The sequence below is a fragment of the Rhinolophus ferrumequinum genome, chromosome 23, assembly GCF_004115265.2.
Source record: "Rhinolophus ferrumequinum isolate MPI-CBG mRhiFer1 chromosome 23, mRhiFer1_v1.p, whole genome shotgun sequence".
NCBI lineage: Eukaryota > Metazoa > Chordata > Mammalia > Chiroptera > Rhinolophidae > Rhinolophus > Rhinolophus ferrumequinum.
Genome location: NC_046306.1, coordinates 27168029 through 27184056, shown reverse-complemented (window position 1 = coordinate 27184056; position 16028 = coordinate 27168029). Strand labels below are relative to the sequence as shown.

General features: G+C 42.6%; 1 protein-coding gene across 1 annotated transcript; it reads right to left on the bottom strand.

Moving 5' to 3' along the window:
• Window positions 1-1127: 1127 nt before the first annotated feature.
• On the bottom strand, window positions 1128-15029 carry CHGB (chromogranin B). The gene is made up of 5 exons (XM_033094892.1): window positions 14708-15029; window positions 10377-10423; window positions 9796-9889; window positions 4536-6256; window positions 1128-3671 (listed from the first exon to the last, which is right to left on the bottom strand). The coding sequence occupies exons 1-5, from the start codon at window positions 14754-14756 to the stop codon at window positions 3588-3590; spliced, it is 1995 nt and encodes a 664-aa protein (XP_032950783.1). The 5' UTR covers window positions 14757-15029; the 3' UTR covers window positions 1128-3587.
• Window positions 15030-16028: the final 999 nt, after the last annotated feature.

Sequence of the window (16028 nt, the reverse complement as noted above, 5' to 3'; positions counted from 1 at the left end):
AGGGCCTTTGCACCTGCTGTTCCCTCTGCCTCTGTCCTTCCCCCGGGGGGCCACATGGCTCATACCCTCACTTCCTTAGGTCTTCACTTTCTCAGTGAGGCCTGTTATGTGTCCAAGTGTATAGTTTCTGAGCTACAGAATAGTAATTATTGCAGTTAGTGAATTATTTTAGCTCCTGGGATCTCCCAATTATACTGTACGTTAAATGGTATGTTGCGTATTTTAATTATGTGATGATAGAACAATTTCTCACCTCCTGTCCCATCACCTGATAAAATGAGAGACCATGATAATTGCAATACTCAAAGAAGAAAACTCTCTAAAATAACTGTAGGTGACAGTATGTGCAGTTCTAGAGCCAGAAGTCCCAAATCAAGGTGTCAGCTGGCCCATTCTCCCCCTGACGGTTCTAGGGGAGAATTTTTCCCTGCTTCTGGTGACCCCCAGCATTTCTTGGCTGATGGCAGCATATCTCCAATCTCTGCCACCGTCTTCACATGGCTGTCTTCCCTCTGTGTCCACGTCTTCACAGGGCCTTCTTCGCTGTGTATGTCTGTATCCAAATTTCCGTCTTCTTATAAGGACACTGGTCATATTGGATGTGGGCCAACCCTAATGACCTCGGCATAACTCGTTTGCATCTACAAAGACCCTATTTCCAAATAGGGTCATATTCACGGGTGCCAGGGGTCAGGACTTCAACATGTCATTTTGGGGCACACATTTCAATCTACAACACCCATTATAAGCCTTTCAGGACTACTCGATGTTTTTGCCATCAAGATGTATTATTTTTATTAAAAGAGGGAAAAACCGTGGCCCCAGGTAGGCCTTGACTTCTTGAAGAAATTGTGACATTCCCAGACACCCTAACTGCACTCTGCTGAGCACCACGGGTCACATGGGATTCCCTTGGATGTCTCCTGCATCCTTGAAAGGTCATCCATGCCTGCACATTCGCTTGCCCTGAAGTGTTTGCAAACTAAAATGAAAGGATGTGCCAGAGTGCGGGGCATCAAAAGGCAGTGGGCCAGGAGGAAGCTGTGTGAACCATGTCCAAGCTTGTGCTCCATCTGCCAGCAGCTTCTCCTCAGGAGCAATGCCCGCTGTGTGTGTGTGTGTGTGTGTGTGTGAGAGAGAGAGAGACTTGCCAGGCTGGCATTTGGTGCACTGCAGCGTCTTGCCTTTCATCCAGTAAGTAAACCCCTATTCATCTTGGGCCCCTTGAATTCTCTTTATTTAGGAAATGATTTGTTTTTTGTTACTGGACTGCAACAGAGAAAAAGGAGAGACACATTATGTTGTGTCCTGCAACGTGTTGAGCATTTTGTAGTTTCTTGCATCAAGATGTAGTAACACAAGGGGTTACAACTGTGATCTATTACAACTGTAGTTGTATTATTTGCCATATTCAGCCTGGCTTTGAATGGTTTCTTAGGTTGGGGTCCCCCAGAAGCCAACCCCAAAATAAGATGTTAAGGACAAGCAGTTTATTTGAGAGGTGGTCCCTGGAAACACCAGTAGAGTCACCAGTAGAAAGTGGGACAGGGAGTTAAAGACAGCCTATAAAAGGTGCATTACCAAGCATGTCACCTGGTCATGCTCAATGCTCTGGGGAGTTCTGGGAGACACAGCGTATGTGGCTCAGAGTTATTCTACCTGAGGGGTGTGGGAGCTGGCCTGTCCTGTAATGGGTTGAATTTTGCCCTCAGAAAAAGATATGCTGAAGTTCCAACCCCTAGTACAGCAGCAATGGGACTTATTGGGGAATGGGATTGATCGATGCAGGTTAATTAGTTAAGATGAGGTCGTACTGGACTGGGTGGGCCCTTAATCCAGTATGACTGGTGTCCTTATAAAAAGAACATCATGTGAACAGACAGAGACTCACAGGAAAAGGATGGCCATGCGGAGATGGAGGCAGAGATTGGGATTATGCTGCCACAAGCTGAGGAATGCCTGGGGCCACCAGAAGCTGGAAGAGGCAAGGAAGGTCTTCCTCTACAGGCTTAGAGGGAGCATAGCCCTACCAACACCTTGATTTTGGATTTCTGGCCTCCAGAACTGTGAGAGAGTAAATTTCTGTTGTTTTAAGCCACCAATTTGTGGTACTTCATTATGGAAAAACAGTACAATATTTTTATACCAAATCTATCCACCATGAGCACTGCCCCAGGAGCCATGACACCCCCCGGCACTTCTCACACACGTATCTTTGCAAACATCCCAGCATGATCTGATGGCCAGGAAAAAAAGACCCCAGGCAGAGAGATAATAAGCAGCCTTCTAGAAAAGCATGTGCCCAGATTTAGAACAACTGGCTGTCAAATTCATAGCAATGATTGGCTTGCTCCCCATATGATAAAGCTGAAACTCTCCTGGAAAAGTAAGTCACTGAAAGTAAATCTGAAAAGAATCTGGTTAAGTTAGCACAGGCAATTCTTGACTTTGTCAAGGGGAAGAGAACCAGGCCTTCCTGGATGAATAAAAGCCATACGCGATACTCAGACTTATTTTTGCCGCCTCCTAGAGAACAACAGCTCATTACCTGAACTGTCAAAACAGTAGAAATCAACCAAGTAGAAGCCACCATTGATGAGGAATGAAAAGACAGGTCAGAGGAGAGAGAAGGGGAAGCTGTCCAACTGTCTTTCTCTAAGAAGCTGCGAGCATAATAACGTCAGCAGCCAGCATTTCTTGCACCATTGCCACCTGCCAAGCCCGTCCTCCGAGTCTTTTGCATAAACTCCTATCATCCTCATAACAACCCAGTGAGACAGACAGCCTTATTTTACTGATGAACCTGAGCTCCAGAGAGGGAAAGAAGCTTGTGCAAAGTCACACAGCTACTTGGTCCCAGAGTCACAGCCTTGTCTCCTTACACAGTAAAGGTCAGGCAGGCCCTGAGGGTCCAGGCATCTGTCTGGACCAGCCCAGATGTTGTGATTCCAAGTCCAGCGTTCTTCCCATTATCCAGGCTTTCTCCTCGGCCCTGAAAAGTGACCCTTGGCCAGCTACTCTCCAGATAACAGTATTTCAAAAGTAATATCTTAGGCTCATTTTTTGAAACAGATTCTTTAAGCCTATTTAATCTTTCTCCAGGCTAGAGGAAAAGATGTCTTTTCCTGAGCTCTTTCTTTTTATATCCTTCAAAGGTTGGCTTTTTTTTTTTTCTATTCTGCATCCAAAGATGAGTAAATCCTAGTGCAGTCTTTTAGAATTTAAAGAACAGATTTGAAAATCACTCTCCTCTCTCTTAGCCCAAAGGAAGCTGAGGACATGAAGCTGTTGGCTTCAGGTAAATCTTTTATTATTTAAATGGAAACAGACATATTTTTTTCAAGGATGGTAGCAGTCATCGTCACAAGCATGGTAATGGGTCGATTTTGCGAGAAAGAATATGCTACAAGTCATGCTATTCTTATTTTCAATAGCATTCTGGCAAAAATGAAAGACATTTCCAATTGTGTTAAGCACTAAATTCTACTTTCTGCCTTTCGGTAAATAAATGATGCTTTTCAGTGAAGTGTTGGAAAATGGACAACGTGAGGGCTGCTTCTTAAAATGGCCCTTGGCGCCAACGACCATCAGCCCCTTTGGTTACCACTGAACTTCTCAGCTATTTTCTGTAGTTCCAAATCCATTGCAGCCAGGTTTTCAAGTTCTTTTTCCTAGAAAACACAGAAAAATGGAAGTAAGGGGTCCCAGATCTATTTATTTTGTTATGATGTAAAGCAGTGTGAACAGAAAGGAGAATTTTTGATGCGTATGAGGCTATCTGAGATACCCTGTATCAGTGGCTCTCAAATGTAGTCCCCTGGCCAGCAGCACCACTGGGGAGCTTGTCAGAAATGCAGATTCTCAGGTGCCAACCGAGACCTACTGAATCATAAACTCTGAGGGTTGGGAATCCCTCGTGAGGTTGATGCCTGTTCAAGTTTCAGAAGCACTGACCTACATAATAATCAATATTAGGAAAAAACATTGAAACAGGCAGGTACACCTCTGGTAATGTTACCTTTCCCAGGTGCAAATTTCTGGTTGTTAGAGGCCACGAGCTGACACAGATAGAACAAAGCAACTAATTTCTCTATCATCTGTTCTTTCCTATCCTGGGAAATAGTGATGCAAAGTCAAATAAGGGAAGACACCAGAACAGTGGTTGTCAACCTTGGCTGGACACTGAAACCACCTGGGAGTTTTAAAAAATCCTGATGCCCAGACATCACCCAGTACCAAACAGACAGAATCTCTGGGGGTGGGTCCCAGACATGAGCAATTTATAAGCCCTCCAGCTGATCCCAATGTGCAGCCAAGACTGAGAAACACTGCAGTAGGAGGAGGTGGGCAGGGATGTGGACAATGGCTAGAAGGTAGTGGAAATCAAACCCAGAAGTTGTCTCCACTCTGTTACTAGGGGTACATCATCATGGTGATTCATTCCCACCAATTTTTCCCCATTAAGATCAGATAGTCTTGAACATATGCACATTAACCATCTTAAGTTAATTTTAAACAAAACCCCCACACTGTACCTCCTCCTCTGTCAGAACTCCTCGGCCAGCCCTGTCCTTTTCATTTTCGGCCACGTGGTGTGGGCTCATCTGCTCCTCAGCGTCATAGAAATCTGGAAATTCGGCGGCCTTCTTCCGGTAGTGAAGGAGCTGGTCCAGTTCGGCCACTCTGTCATACTGCCTTTTCAGATCCAGTTTGGGGGCGAAGTTTCTCTTCTCATATCCCCAATTCACATCCTTCTCAAAGGGCTTTTTCTCCCACCAGTCATAGTTGTATTCTGGGAAGAAATTCTTCTCATTCAAGGTCAAGCCATTTTCCACTTCACCCTCAAGAAAGTTGTTATCCATGTTGTCTTTCCTCTCCAAATGGCTGCCCTTCCACTGGGAAGGGTCATAGTATGGGTTGAGCAGCTCCCCTAATCTCTTCCTCTTTTCAGTGGTGTGATAGGGAGCATATTGCTTGCCTTGAAGCCTACCTTCCTCCCTGTTCCCTTTAGTGTCTTGCAGGACCTCCTGCTGCTGCCACTTCCCTTGGGCTCCTTCCTCACCCATTTCCTCACCATAGTTGAGGTCATTTCTGCCCTGCTCTTTCCACTCGCCTTGTGGATGCCTCCTTCCCTTGTCCATCTGGTTTTCTTGAACACGGTAGAGTCCTTCATCCAAGAATCGTTTCTCTTCTTTGTCTGGAGTGGAATAGGCACCAAGCTCTGGCTCTGGTCCCCACTCAGGGCCCTTCTCTTCCTCACTTTCTTCACTATATCGATGTGGCATATTGTCAAGCTCTGAGTTGGGGCGATATCTCTTGTCCTTCTTCACTAGGCTGTCATCAGTAGGAGGCCTTGGAGCCCTGTATTCCTCACTTCCTCTGCCCCCATATTGTCTCCCCTCCAGGTTCTTGGGGGCCCAGACCCCTGGGTAACTCCTCACTTCTCCATATTCGGATTCTTCCTCTGAAGCCCTGTAGTGGGTTGGATGATGGTCCCTCCTGTCCCCTAAGCTGGTTATGTCCAAGTCTGACTCAGATTCCTCACTGGGGTGTCCCCTTTCCTCAGAGGGAGGATTCCTTTCTTGATAGGACCTATCGGGCCTACTCGGCCTGTGGTGATGTCTTGGTCTCAAGAGTCGTTTGTCCACCTCAAGGCTGGCATCTTCCTCACTTTCCTCAGGTTCTTCCAGGCTCCTGAGTTGGCTTTTAGACTCTTGGGGGTGTTTCTCCTGATTCCTTGTCTCTTCTCCACTCTCCTGGCTACTCCTCTCCCGGCTGTGTGTCTTCTCCTCAGGCAGCCTGGCAGAGGGTGTATTGTATCTGGACACTATCTCCTCTTTTTTCTTAGCCATAGCCTGGTTTATTTTGTTGAGAAACGTGTTTTGTGTCTCTCCTGGCTCTTCCAGGTGTTGCTCTTCACTGCCACCTTCCCCATGCTCCCTTTTCTGATATTTCTCTCCTTCCTCGTCTTCTCTGTCCTCTTCCTCGCTCTTCTCAGAATGGTGTGTCTTTGCTTCTTGACTGTCAGAGGCATAGAGGGTCCCTTGGGGCTCACCTGCTCCCTCCTGGCTGTGCCCACCTCCCTGTTTGTTGGCCACTGATGGGTCTTGGGTGTCCGCCTCCCCTGCGACTCCTGCGTCTTCCCTACTGGAAGGCCTGTGGGCTTCTGAGGTATCAGCTGGGTCTCTTAACAATCTTACTTCAAACCTTGTGTTTTCATTTTCATTTTTCTCTTCATATTTAACCTCCTTTCTACCTATAATAAAAAATTTAAAAGAGTAAGTATAACGTTAGAATTGCCTGTGGTTCAACAAACAACAGCATCAGTGATCACTACAAATCCTAAAGGCTCTGAACATCACCTGGATAATTTTTTAAGTTAATAAAAGATATACTCAGGTCCCTTTAAAAGCAAATGGTATGAAGGCTCCTTGGCTGTGTTTCAATCTAACAATAAACTCTCTGTATTTTTATTTTTTCATAACACCCAACCAGCATCTCTCATTGGTACTACCAATGATCAAATTGAAATCCAAGCATAGATTTAGGAAATATTAGAATTTAGAACCAGAGGAAACCTTCAATTTGTCTAATTCAACCTTGTCTTTTTGCAGACTGAGACCTTGAGACTCAAGGAGGTGTAATTCGGGACTATACTTTCTATATTTGCTCTCAGAAGAAATTAAAAAGTTATCATTTTGTAAGTAGCTCTACCTAGAGTCCAGCTTAATAAAGTTAGCCAAAATGGGAAATATCAGGATTCAAAGGAGGATTGAAAATGTTTTAATGAAAAACCAGTGGTGGTGCCTGCAGCATTGAGGCTTGCGGGGCTGGCCAGTTTATCAGCCTTTTATTATCCAATCAACTGTGTATACTCAACCTAGAATTAAGTGACAATATATTAGGTTGATGCAAAAGTAATGGAAGTTTTTGCAATTATTTTTAACCTTTTAAACTGCAATTACTTTTGCAGTAATAACCTAATAACTTAGTGTTTGGTGATAAGAAAGGTGTATATTTCTTCCCTGAGAAAACTATACACCTGTGGAAAGACCTGCTCTTCCTTTACTTGGGTCCCACCTGCCCAACATGTTCTCAAATGTTGAGGATGAAGATCAGGATACTGAGTTTTCTTTGTATTTCATGAGTCAACAGTGGATGGTATAACTGATATTTTAATTGAATTCTGTCCTCTCTCATCGCTTCCAAATATCGACAGCTCCTTTACTAAATCCTTCTTAACTCAAGGACATCTCGTGAAAGGAGATATGCAGTTAACACTCTATGAGTTGTTAGCTGGGAGGTTTGGATTTCAACTTACGTCACTGGGTTCAGATAAAATGCCTGAAGCCAAGGCCGCTGACAGCTCTGGGTCTACACCTGTGCTGTGCACTGTGGAAGCCACCAGCCCTTTGTGGCTACTGAGCACTTGAAACGTGTTGGTCCAAACTGAGAGGTGCTATAAGTGTAAGATAGCCACCCGACTTCGAAGACTTCAAGTAAAAATTTAAAAAAGAATACAAAATATCTCAAATTTTCATATTGATTATATGTTGAAAGGATAATATTTTAAATGTTAAAATATATATCATACATATATTGGATGTACACGAATTGTCTATTGATAGAATACATTAGATAAAATTAAATATATTATTAAAATGAATTTCACCTGTCTTTTTAACTTTTTAATGTGGCTACTAGAAAATTTGAAATTACATCTGTGGTTCACATTATACTTCTATTAAACAGCTCTGATAGAAATAGAAAAAACTGGTCTGTTTTGCAAAGAATGTGCAAAAAATAGTGGAATTCTGTACTTCTCTGCTTAAAGCCCAGCGTGGCATGCTAATATTCTTGTTTTACGAGACAATTGAAGTGTCCCTGATCTTTCACACCCAGACACCTGAAGGCTGGTCCCTCACTAGCACCTTTGCCTTTTGAGAGCCAGTGGTGGTGCCTGCAGCACTGAGGCTTGCGGGGCTGACCAGGTAGGCACAGGTAAGCAGGGAGGCTTTGGTTAGATACTGACGTCATTCTGAGAGTCAGCTGTAATCGTGCTACGGATCAGACAGGATCTCAGCTTCCCCGGGCAGAGGCTGTGTGGCTCCATTCCTACTGCCTGCTGGTCAGGACCAGAAGTATTTTCATTTTTTTCCCCCAGTTAAACATGTGCTGCCTGTAGCAGCTTGTGCTTGAGGCTTAGCACTTTCTCCTAAATTTAGCTTTAAGACCCAGCAGGTGAGATCAGAGAAAGGCTGTGATTAGCAGCACACGGTCATCTGTAAGACTAAGGTGTAATGCTCACTCTTACTTTGAAGCGAAAGGGGAAAACCATCCCTATCATGTTGGTTTTCAGAGTTTTGTATCTGTTAACAAATTGGACTACACATTCACTAAGGTCTCTTTAAGCCACAAACCAATATTTCTTTCCTACTCCCCAAATGCCCGTTTGCTCAATAAGTGTATGCTGGCTCTAGAGACATGCTGGAGAGAGTGGAAATGGAGATGGAGAGGGAATAGGTGTGGGGAATTCATCCATTCATTTGGCTGAAAGCTCCACCCATCTTTGGATCAACTTAAGACACATCAGCATGGGAGAGAAAACTCGAATCGAATAGGACAGAAGTCACAAACTGGTAGCCCAGAAGTAAGTTCTGTTTGGCCTGAATACCATTTTTAGTAAATTTGAATTCAGAGGCAATACTTAGGTACCAGGAGATGTGCTTAAAATAATTTAAAAATCCCAATTTTAACTTCTTTGGAAAAAAATCCCAAGATCTGGTTACAGAGTCTGTATTTCTCCAAATAGATTTGGAGCTGAGAAATATCTGCTCTCTCTTAGAAAGGGGCCTATATGCTCCAGATTGGGAGTCCTCTCCTGTCCTGCCTTACTCCCTTTTATTTTATTATCATAACTTTTATTTTATTTTATTTTTTATAACTTTTTTTTATTAGTTTCAGGTACACAAAACAATGTAATAGTTAGACATTTATCATTTATACCCCTCACACAGTGACAATCCCTCTCCCCCATCCACTACCCCTCTGACATCGCACACAGCCATTACATTTCCACTGTCTCTATTCCTAATGCTGCACTCCGCTCTGTCTTACTTCTTTATGTTACCTGTTCGGCTGGCCCAGGCTGGTGTTTGAGTCCACAACCCCAGAGGAGCTTTTAAATCCTCCTGACCTCAGCATTTTATGGTCTATGGATGTAATGTTTCCAGGGTCCTTGATAGACATGAGTCATTTGATTTTTTTACCTGTTTCCCTGGAGCTCTCTCAACAGACATCAAAAGACCCCAGGGCACAATTAGTGCTGTGCAGAGGTCAGAATCTTATGTCCTCAGCTGAAGGGCTAAGAATCTGATCTTGGTAGGCAAGCAGAGCCCTGCACTTGACAGCTCTTTCTAGCAATCATGGTTCTTTGATGACCTAGTATCACAGAACCCAAACTTTTGCACCCATCTGGTAAACAAAGAAAAGAGAACAGAAGTAGCAGGGTTGGTTTGCCCTAAGGATTGTGTAGAGACTGACTCTGCTCTCACTCATTCCCGGTAATGGCTGGAAAAGGCAGTTGGGAAGAAATTCGCTAAGAGGTATGTATGTAGGATGGAAGTGGTAGAGAAGCTTCCTTCCACTGTCCATGGGGCCCTACAGATACTAGTCTAGTCTATACTCCCCCCACTGCATTATGCCCCCAGTTTATTTGGAAGTAAAGTGGAAGGTGAAGTAGAGGAACAAGGACCACTCAAGGGACAAACATCTCCTACAGTGCAGGAAACTTACTCTTGCTCAGGGGGTGGTAGCAGTCAGTGGCGACAGGTGGAAAACTGAACTTCGACAGGGCAGTTGTGATGGCCGCGAAGATGCAGCGAATCACCTGGGGGGAAAACCAAAAGTAGGTTGGCAAAAGCTGATGTCACTGGGATGACAGACTACTCAACCCAGGGCTGCTGTCCAGAGATGCTTGGCTATGTGATCTGTACTGATGCAGAATCCTTGGGGCAGGAATGTAGAGTTACAGGACCATAATGAAACCTTCCAGGCCTCTCCTGGGCAGTGCAAGAAGGCACTGGGCTAAGATCACCCCAAGAAGAGAATAAACACCCATTTCTCAACATGTTGGTAGGAAAATGGTGTGATGATACAGTTATCCTCAGAGACACTAAACATCCAGGAAGGAGGTGAGACTGAGGGCAGGAGGGGCATCCCTTGCCTATTCCCTCAGGGGTGAAAACCTGGCTTTGTAAGACTATGTTGTTTTGTTGTTATTGTTTGTTTGTTTTTGTTTTTATTTTGTTTGGTTTGGTATAATAAGGAGTGGGAGAATGCATTGCAGTCTAGATTCTAGACTCATTTCAACCTACCATTCTGTCATTGTAATTCCTGATATCCAATGGCATAGAACTGACAGCTATGAAAGAGAAAAAGAATGGAAAATTAGTTGCGTTGATTTTGGAAGTTGTATGACCTCAAACTCACAAAATCATCCTCCATCCCCCACACACATTACTTGGAGAACGGTGCAGAGTCCGAGTTGAGCAGAGTGGAGATAGCTGGGGATGATTTTTCCAGGAGCCGTAACTGTCTCCGTTTCATACACACACACACACACACACACACACACACACACACACACACACACACACAGCTGTTTTCCCTAAACATGATTTGGAAAAATATGCTATCTTATACTTAGTCTAAATCAAATCCAAACCACAGACAAGGGGATATTTTGGGCTACCGGTAATGTTCTGTTTCTTGATCTGGAATCTGATCACACAGGTATGCTCAAAGCATGAAAAATTATACTTATGATCTGTGCAGTTTTCTCTTTGTATATTATGCTTCAGTAAAAAGTTTGAAACACACCTAGTTTAAATGAATCCAGGGTGCCTTCTTCAACTATTCTGCCCACCCAAAATGTGTAAAGATCTGTGATTCCCTCTGCCTATTCCTGTCCTCAAGAAAACGTTCTCCCCAAAACTCACTGCCTTTACAAAAACATGGTTGGGACTATCTTATGTAATTAATTGCCTCATCTTTTCACTTTGAGGCCTTTACCTGAACAAGCTTGCTTATGCATCTGTATCAATCAGTGCTGTATCATCCCCCACGTTGTCTGCAGCCATGTAAAGAACATGGGAGGTGTCTAATTCTATTAGTAGATCACCAAGTACATAATATCATATGCAAATAGGCACTTAACAATTATTTATGGGGATATTTTAGTTTGACAACTATTTATGAGGATATTTTTAAAAGGATAATTTTTAATTTATTTAAATTAAATTTCATGAGACTCAACTTATTTTAAACCCGCAATCGAAGTGTGTTTGTCTTCTTAGGAAATGCTTCAGTTGATTTTAATTTTTCAGTGCCTTCTTTTATTCTTTCAAAGTTGCTTTGATCCTTCTACCTTTTACTTTGACTTTGTTCTGTCTAAGTCTTTTCCATTGGAGAAGCTCAAAGCATTTATGTACACATAGGCCCCTCTCTACAGTTCTCCTGGTACTTCCTGGAGGAGAAACTGCTATTATGGCAGAAAAAGCTCATTGCAGAAAATTTTTCCAGGTCCCTGAAACAGGAGTAAAGCTAGCTGGAGCAAGGGCAAAACTCTTAAACATCGGAGATGGAAGCTACTCAAATACAGTTTATTTATAACCAGCAACCTGACCTTTCCTCCCAAAATGTTTGCTCCCCAAGCCTCTTTAATTACGCCCCCTCCAATCAATTACATATCATAGGGCTCCACCTAGAAATAAAACACCTATTCCATTGACTCACCTTTCCGAATTTTCCTTTTCAAAGCCTGGGATCTGCTTCAATTGTTTTAAGAGGCCCAAAGTAATCCAGCATGTTAAAATCATTTGTAAAATGTTTAAGAAATTGCCAACAAGGTACAAAGACTCCCATGTTCTTCCTGAAATCTAGTTCAGACAAGATCCAGATGGTTCTTTAGCATCCATGGTCCAATATACTGGACCATTATTGTATCCCCCAAATTCTCACTTTGGCACTTACTCTTTCCACCTGGACTCTGTAAAATTCTCTGGAAAGAAATGAGAGAATTCCTCCTCTAATAAACTAGAAGTTGCCTTTTTAAAATCTAGCTTTACTAAACCTTTGGCATTGCAGTTTCTTGCTAAAACTTTCCTCTTTTATTTCCCCCACAAATGTGAAATAGGTGTTTTTATTAAGTGCTGATGTTGCCAAAGTATTAACAGTCATTAGATTTGGGGGGAGAGAAATATTTTTCTTTTATTACTCTAAACAATTTGTAGCTCGTGTTTATTACAGAACAGTCTTGTTTCTCTGATTGAGGCTCTTCAGACATCTTTTGATGGAAAGGAGCATGAGAGTCTCCTTGCGAAAGTGTATTACGCATCTTGGTGAGACATCTAAGTGCTAATGTAGTTCCTCCAATAGGATCTGTGACAACAAAGTAATAACTAAGACATATCGATTGCCCTAAAGCAGTTTACCTTATTTTTGTATAAAGTAAGATTCAGGGGGCACAAAAGGAAACCCAATGATTATGTTAAAATGAAGTAGAGAGATGGTAGAAAAATTTTCAAATAATATTGTGGGATAAATCTGAGAATAATGTCTGAAATATTAATATCTCTCATAAGACTATCAAGGTTTGATCCCAGATTGAAAACACATTTATAAAATAACAAGTTAAGCAAGCCCTTCTGAATGCAGAACCCACCTTTCTGGTATAATATGGCTATCATGTAGCTACTTCACTCGTATTAATTTTTAGAGTGCACAGTAGCTACAGTAGAAAGGTGTGGATCTCCCTCCAGAAGCAATAAGGATAAGAAATGAACCATATGGTTTCCTGAGGTCCACCCCCTCCAGCCCTGTGATTTTGCTAAATAACAAACTCTGCTTGAAGGTTACCATGTCTCATTTCCAGGTCCTGGGGAGAGGTGGGAATAAAAAATGACTGCTAACAAATATGGGGTTTCTTTCTGGGGTGTTAAAAATGTTCTGAAATTTGATAGTGGCCACACAGTCTGTGAATATACTAGAAATCACTACATTATGCACTTGAAAAGGGTGGATTTTATGGTGTGTGAATTATAGCTCAACGGAAAAAAATTTTAAAGCGTATAATGTCTCCATGTTAGCTCATATTAAAATATGAACCCTTCTTAAAATATTCTCTTACATAAGAGAGCCATAAGTGTTTTACCACTATAGTTAAGTAAGTTTCACAAATGTCACTGTTTTGTATTCTAGCACAATATATAGCATAGTTTTAGCCTCTTAAGCAATTCCTTTCTGAAGATATTTTTCACCAGAAAGACTCTAAATTATTTGTTTGGTTTTCTTGAACTAAATTGAGGACATTTATAGGTGATTTGTAAGAATGACAAACATTATAGGAAATTCCTAATGTGTGTAGCTTACAATAAAATAAATTACCACTGGCTTTCCTTTTGTCTCTTCACATTTTAGATCCAGTAATTGCTGTCAATGAAAGCTTCATATTCATGGATGGCATTACCTCAGTTCTAGTTAGGACTTTCTATCTCAAATTTAAAAAAAATTCTATGAGGTCATTAAAACAGCTGGGGAAAACCTCCAGTTTAATCTGGTGATGACATATTTACTTCTCAGTGGTCTCAAACTCATAGTGACTTTACTTCAACACACACACACACACACACATACACACACACACACACACTTTATTTTCAAATCCCCAGAAATCATTTCTTTGAGATTCAGAATAGTTTGAAAGATTAATCCCACATTCTTCCTCACATAAAGAGACACTGTCAAATATCTACTACTTGAAATTTCATCCTGTTATATGTCAATTATGCCTCAATAAAAAAAGATAAAAAAAATCATTTTCCCAAATTGACTAAAATAATTTTGTTTTCATTACTCCAAGGACATTTTGTAGTTATTTTATACTCTATTCTTTTTCTGGACTACAAAACTCAAAATATCTACTGCAGTTTCCATTCATAACTTAAAAATGCATTAATTTGAATGTGAAATTACCTCTCTCCCGAAACGCAAATACAAAATACAGAAAACTGATACATTAAACTTGTACACACATATACCTGAACACACATACACATATATATTATTATGTTAAGAGAAAAATAGGATCTCTTATATATAGGAGACTTACTTTTGTGTCATCATGTTTATATAATAATAATAATAATAATAATAATAACAAAGCTAAATATGCAGGTGCCAACTGATATCATATTACATGCACTCCTGTCTCTCCTTGGTTATCTGGCTGTAAAAAAGCCAAACAAATACTTAAATACAGATACAGAATAAGACTATACAAGCTCCTCTCTAGACGGGTGGGTAAAAAGAGCACGACAATTTAGAAGTGAGCGCAAAACGTGAGGTTTCCTTGGAGGCTTTGGCACGTTTTCTCCCTATCCACAGGAAAACTCAGATTTGAAAAGACTGAAACTCTACTGGTCGGGCTAAGAAGCCCTCTGGCTTTTTCCAAGTCAGACGGTGGGGCGGGGAGTTGAAGGGAAACACCGGGGGAAGAGAAGAAATTAAGAACCTACATTAAGAGGGAGAAACCTTCTATTTAACCCTCCCTCTTGCCCAATATCTTCCAGCTAACATGCCGGGAGCGCCGGGGAAGATGGAGACTGGCGCTGTCCGCGGTGCTGAACGGCCCGCCGCGCCCACTCACCCGCCACCATCGTGGCTCCGAGGAGGCCGAGAAGCACTGCCGGATGCATGGCCCGGCTCGCCTGAATCTGCGCGCAGAAGAGGATAGTGGCAGAACCAGTGGAGCGAGATGAGGACAGCAGGCGAGATGAAGATGCTCCGGGGAAGCGGCCGTGTGTCTTAGTGCCCACGGTGTGGCGCGGTTGGCGCAGGCCCCCCGCTCTTTTAAAGGGCAAGTCCCGGCCGCACGGCCCGGAGGGGCGGGCACTCAGCAGGCGGCGCCCCCTCGCTCAGCCCTGACGTCACCAGGCAGCACTGGGGGTGGTGGCGCAAGTATGCTGCAGTTTGTGCCAGTCCAGTCGCCTGGGTGCTCTGGGTCTGGAGCGGGGGTGGGGAGTAAGGCGGCGGAAGGAATGGAAGGGTGAAGAGAGGTAGTGCCAATCTGATCCCGGGAGAGGCGGGAGGTCCCGCTTAGGCTGCCCGAGCTTTGACTGCCTCATCGCCACCTCACACACTTACAAGTCTAAAAACGTGTTGGAAGCTGTGTATGTCGTGCGGTTCTATTGAGAGTGTGTCCATCCATGCGTCAGTCTGTTTTGTATCTCCACTACCCAGCGGATGATAGGACTCTTGCTAAATCGAGAGGACTAAACGGTGGCGGAAATGGAAAAGGCTTGATGGCTTTAAAAACAAGGTGTAACTGGAAAATACGGAACCTGCTGATTTTCAAACTTTTGGTCTTATACCTACCTATTATTCATTTATCTATCTATCTATCTATCTATCTATCTATCTATCTATCAATCATTTAGCTACCTATCTACTGTTCTACTATTCATAACTCCCTCCCAACAATAACATATACACTTGGTAAAAATTTTAAAAATCTCAGATGCGACAGAAGGGTCGCACTATAAATGTCTCCCTTCCACCTCTATCTCCCCAAGTTCCCCAATTCTCCTCTGCAGAGTCAACATGACTTAATTAATTTCTGTTGGTAGGCTTAAGTTATTTTAGAACATAAACAGCTGCAACTTATTCTGAATGGCTGCGCAGTATTACATTGATTGCGTATGCTATAATTTATTTATCCAGGCCCCTTTCTGATGGGCATTTATTTAGGTTGCTACCCTTTGGCATCTTATTATTCCTTTATAACAGAGCCATAGTCTCAGGGGTGGGGAATGGAATAACCTGCTTGTAGGAACTAGTACATCCCACAATCCCTGTGAATCCCCTTTGCTTTAAAATTGAAGTAGAGGAGACTATTTTGTTATTATGTGTGAGAGGAAGATGAAAACATCTTCCAGGATAATTTTGATGTGGGTTTTCTCAGTCTAATG

Excerpts from the sequence above, each read along its gene's own strand:
- CHGB (XM_033094892.1), bottom strand. The coding sequence starts at position 14,756 with ATGCATCCGGCAGTGCTTCTCGGCCTCCTCGGAGCCACGATGGTGGCG. Across the intron at positions 10,424-14,707 it reads CGGAGCCACGATGGTGGCGG|CTGTCAGTTCTATGCCATTG; the intron begins GTGAGTGGGCGC and ends TCTCTTTCATAG. Across the intron at positions 3,672-4,535 it reads GAGTTCTGACAGAGGAGGAG|GAAAAAGAACTTGAAAACCT; the intron begins GTACAGTGTGGG and ends TGTGTTTTCTAG.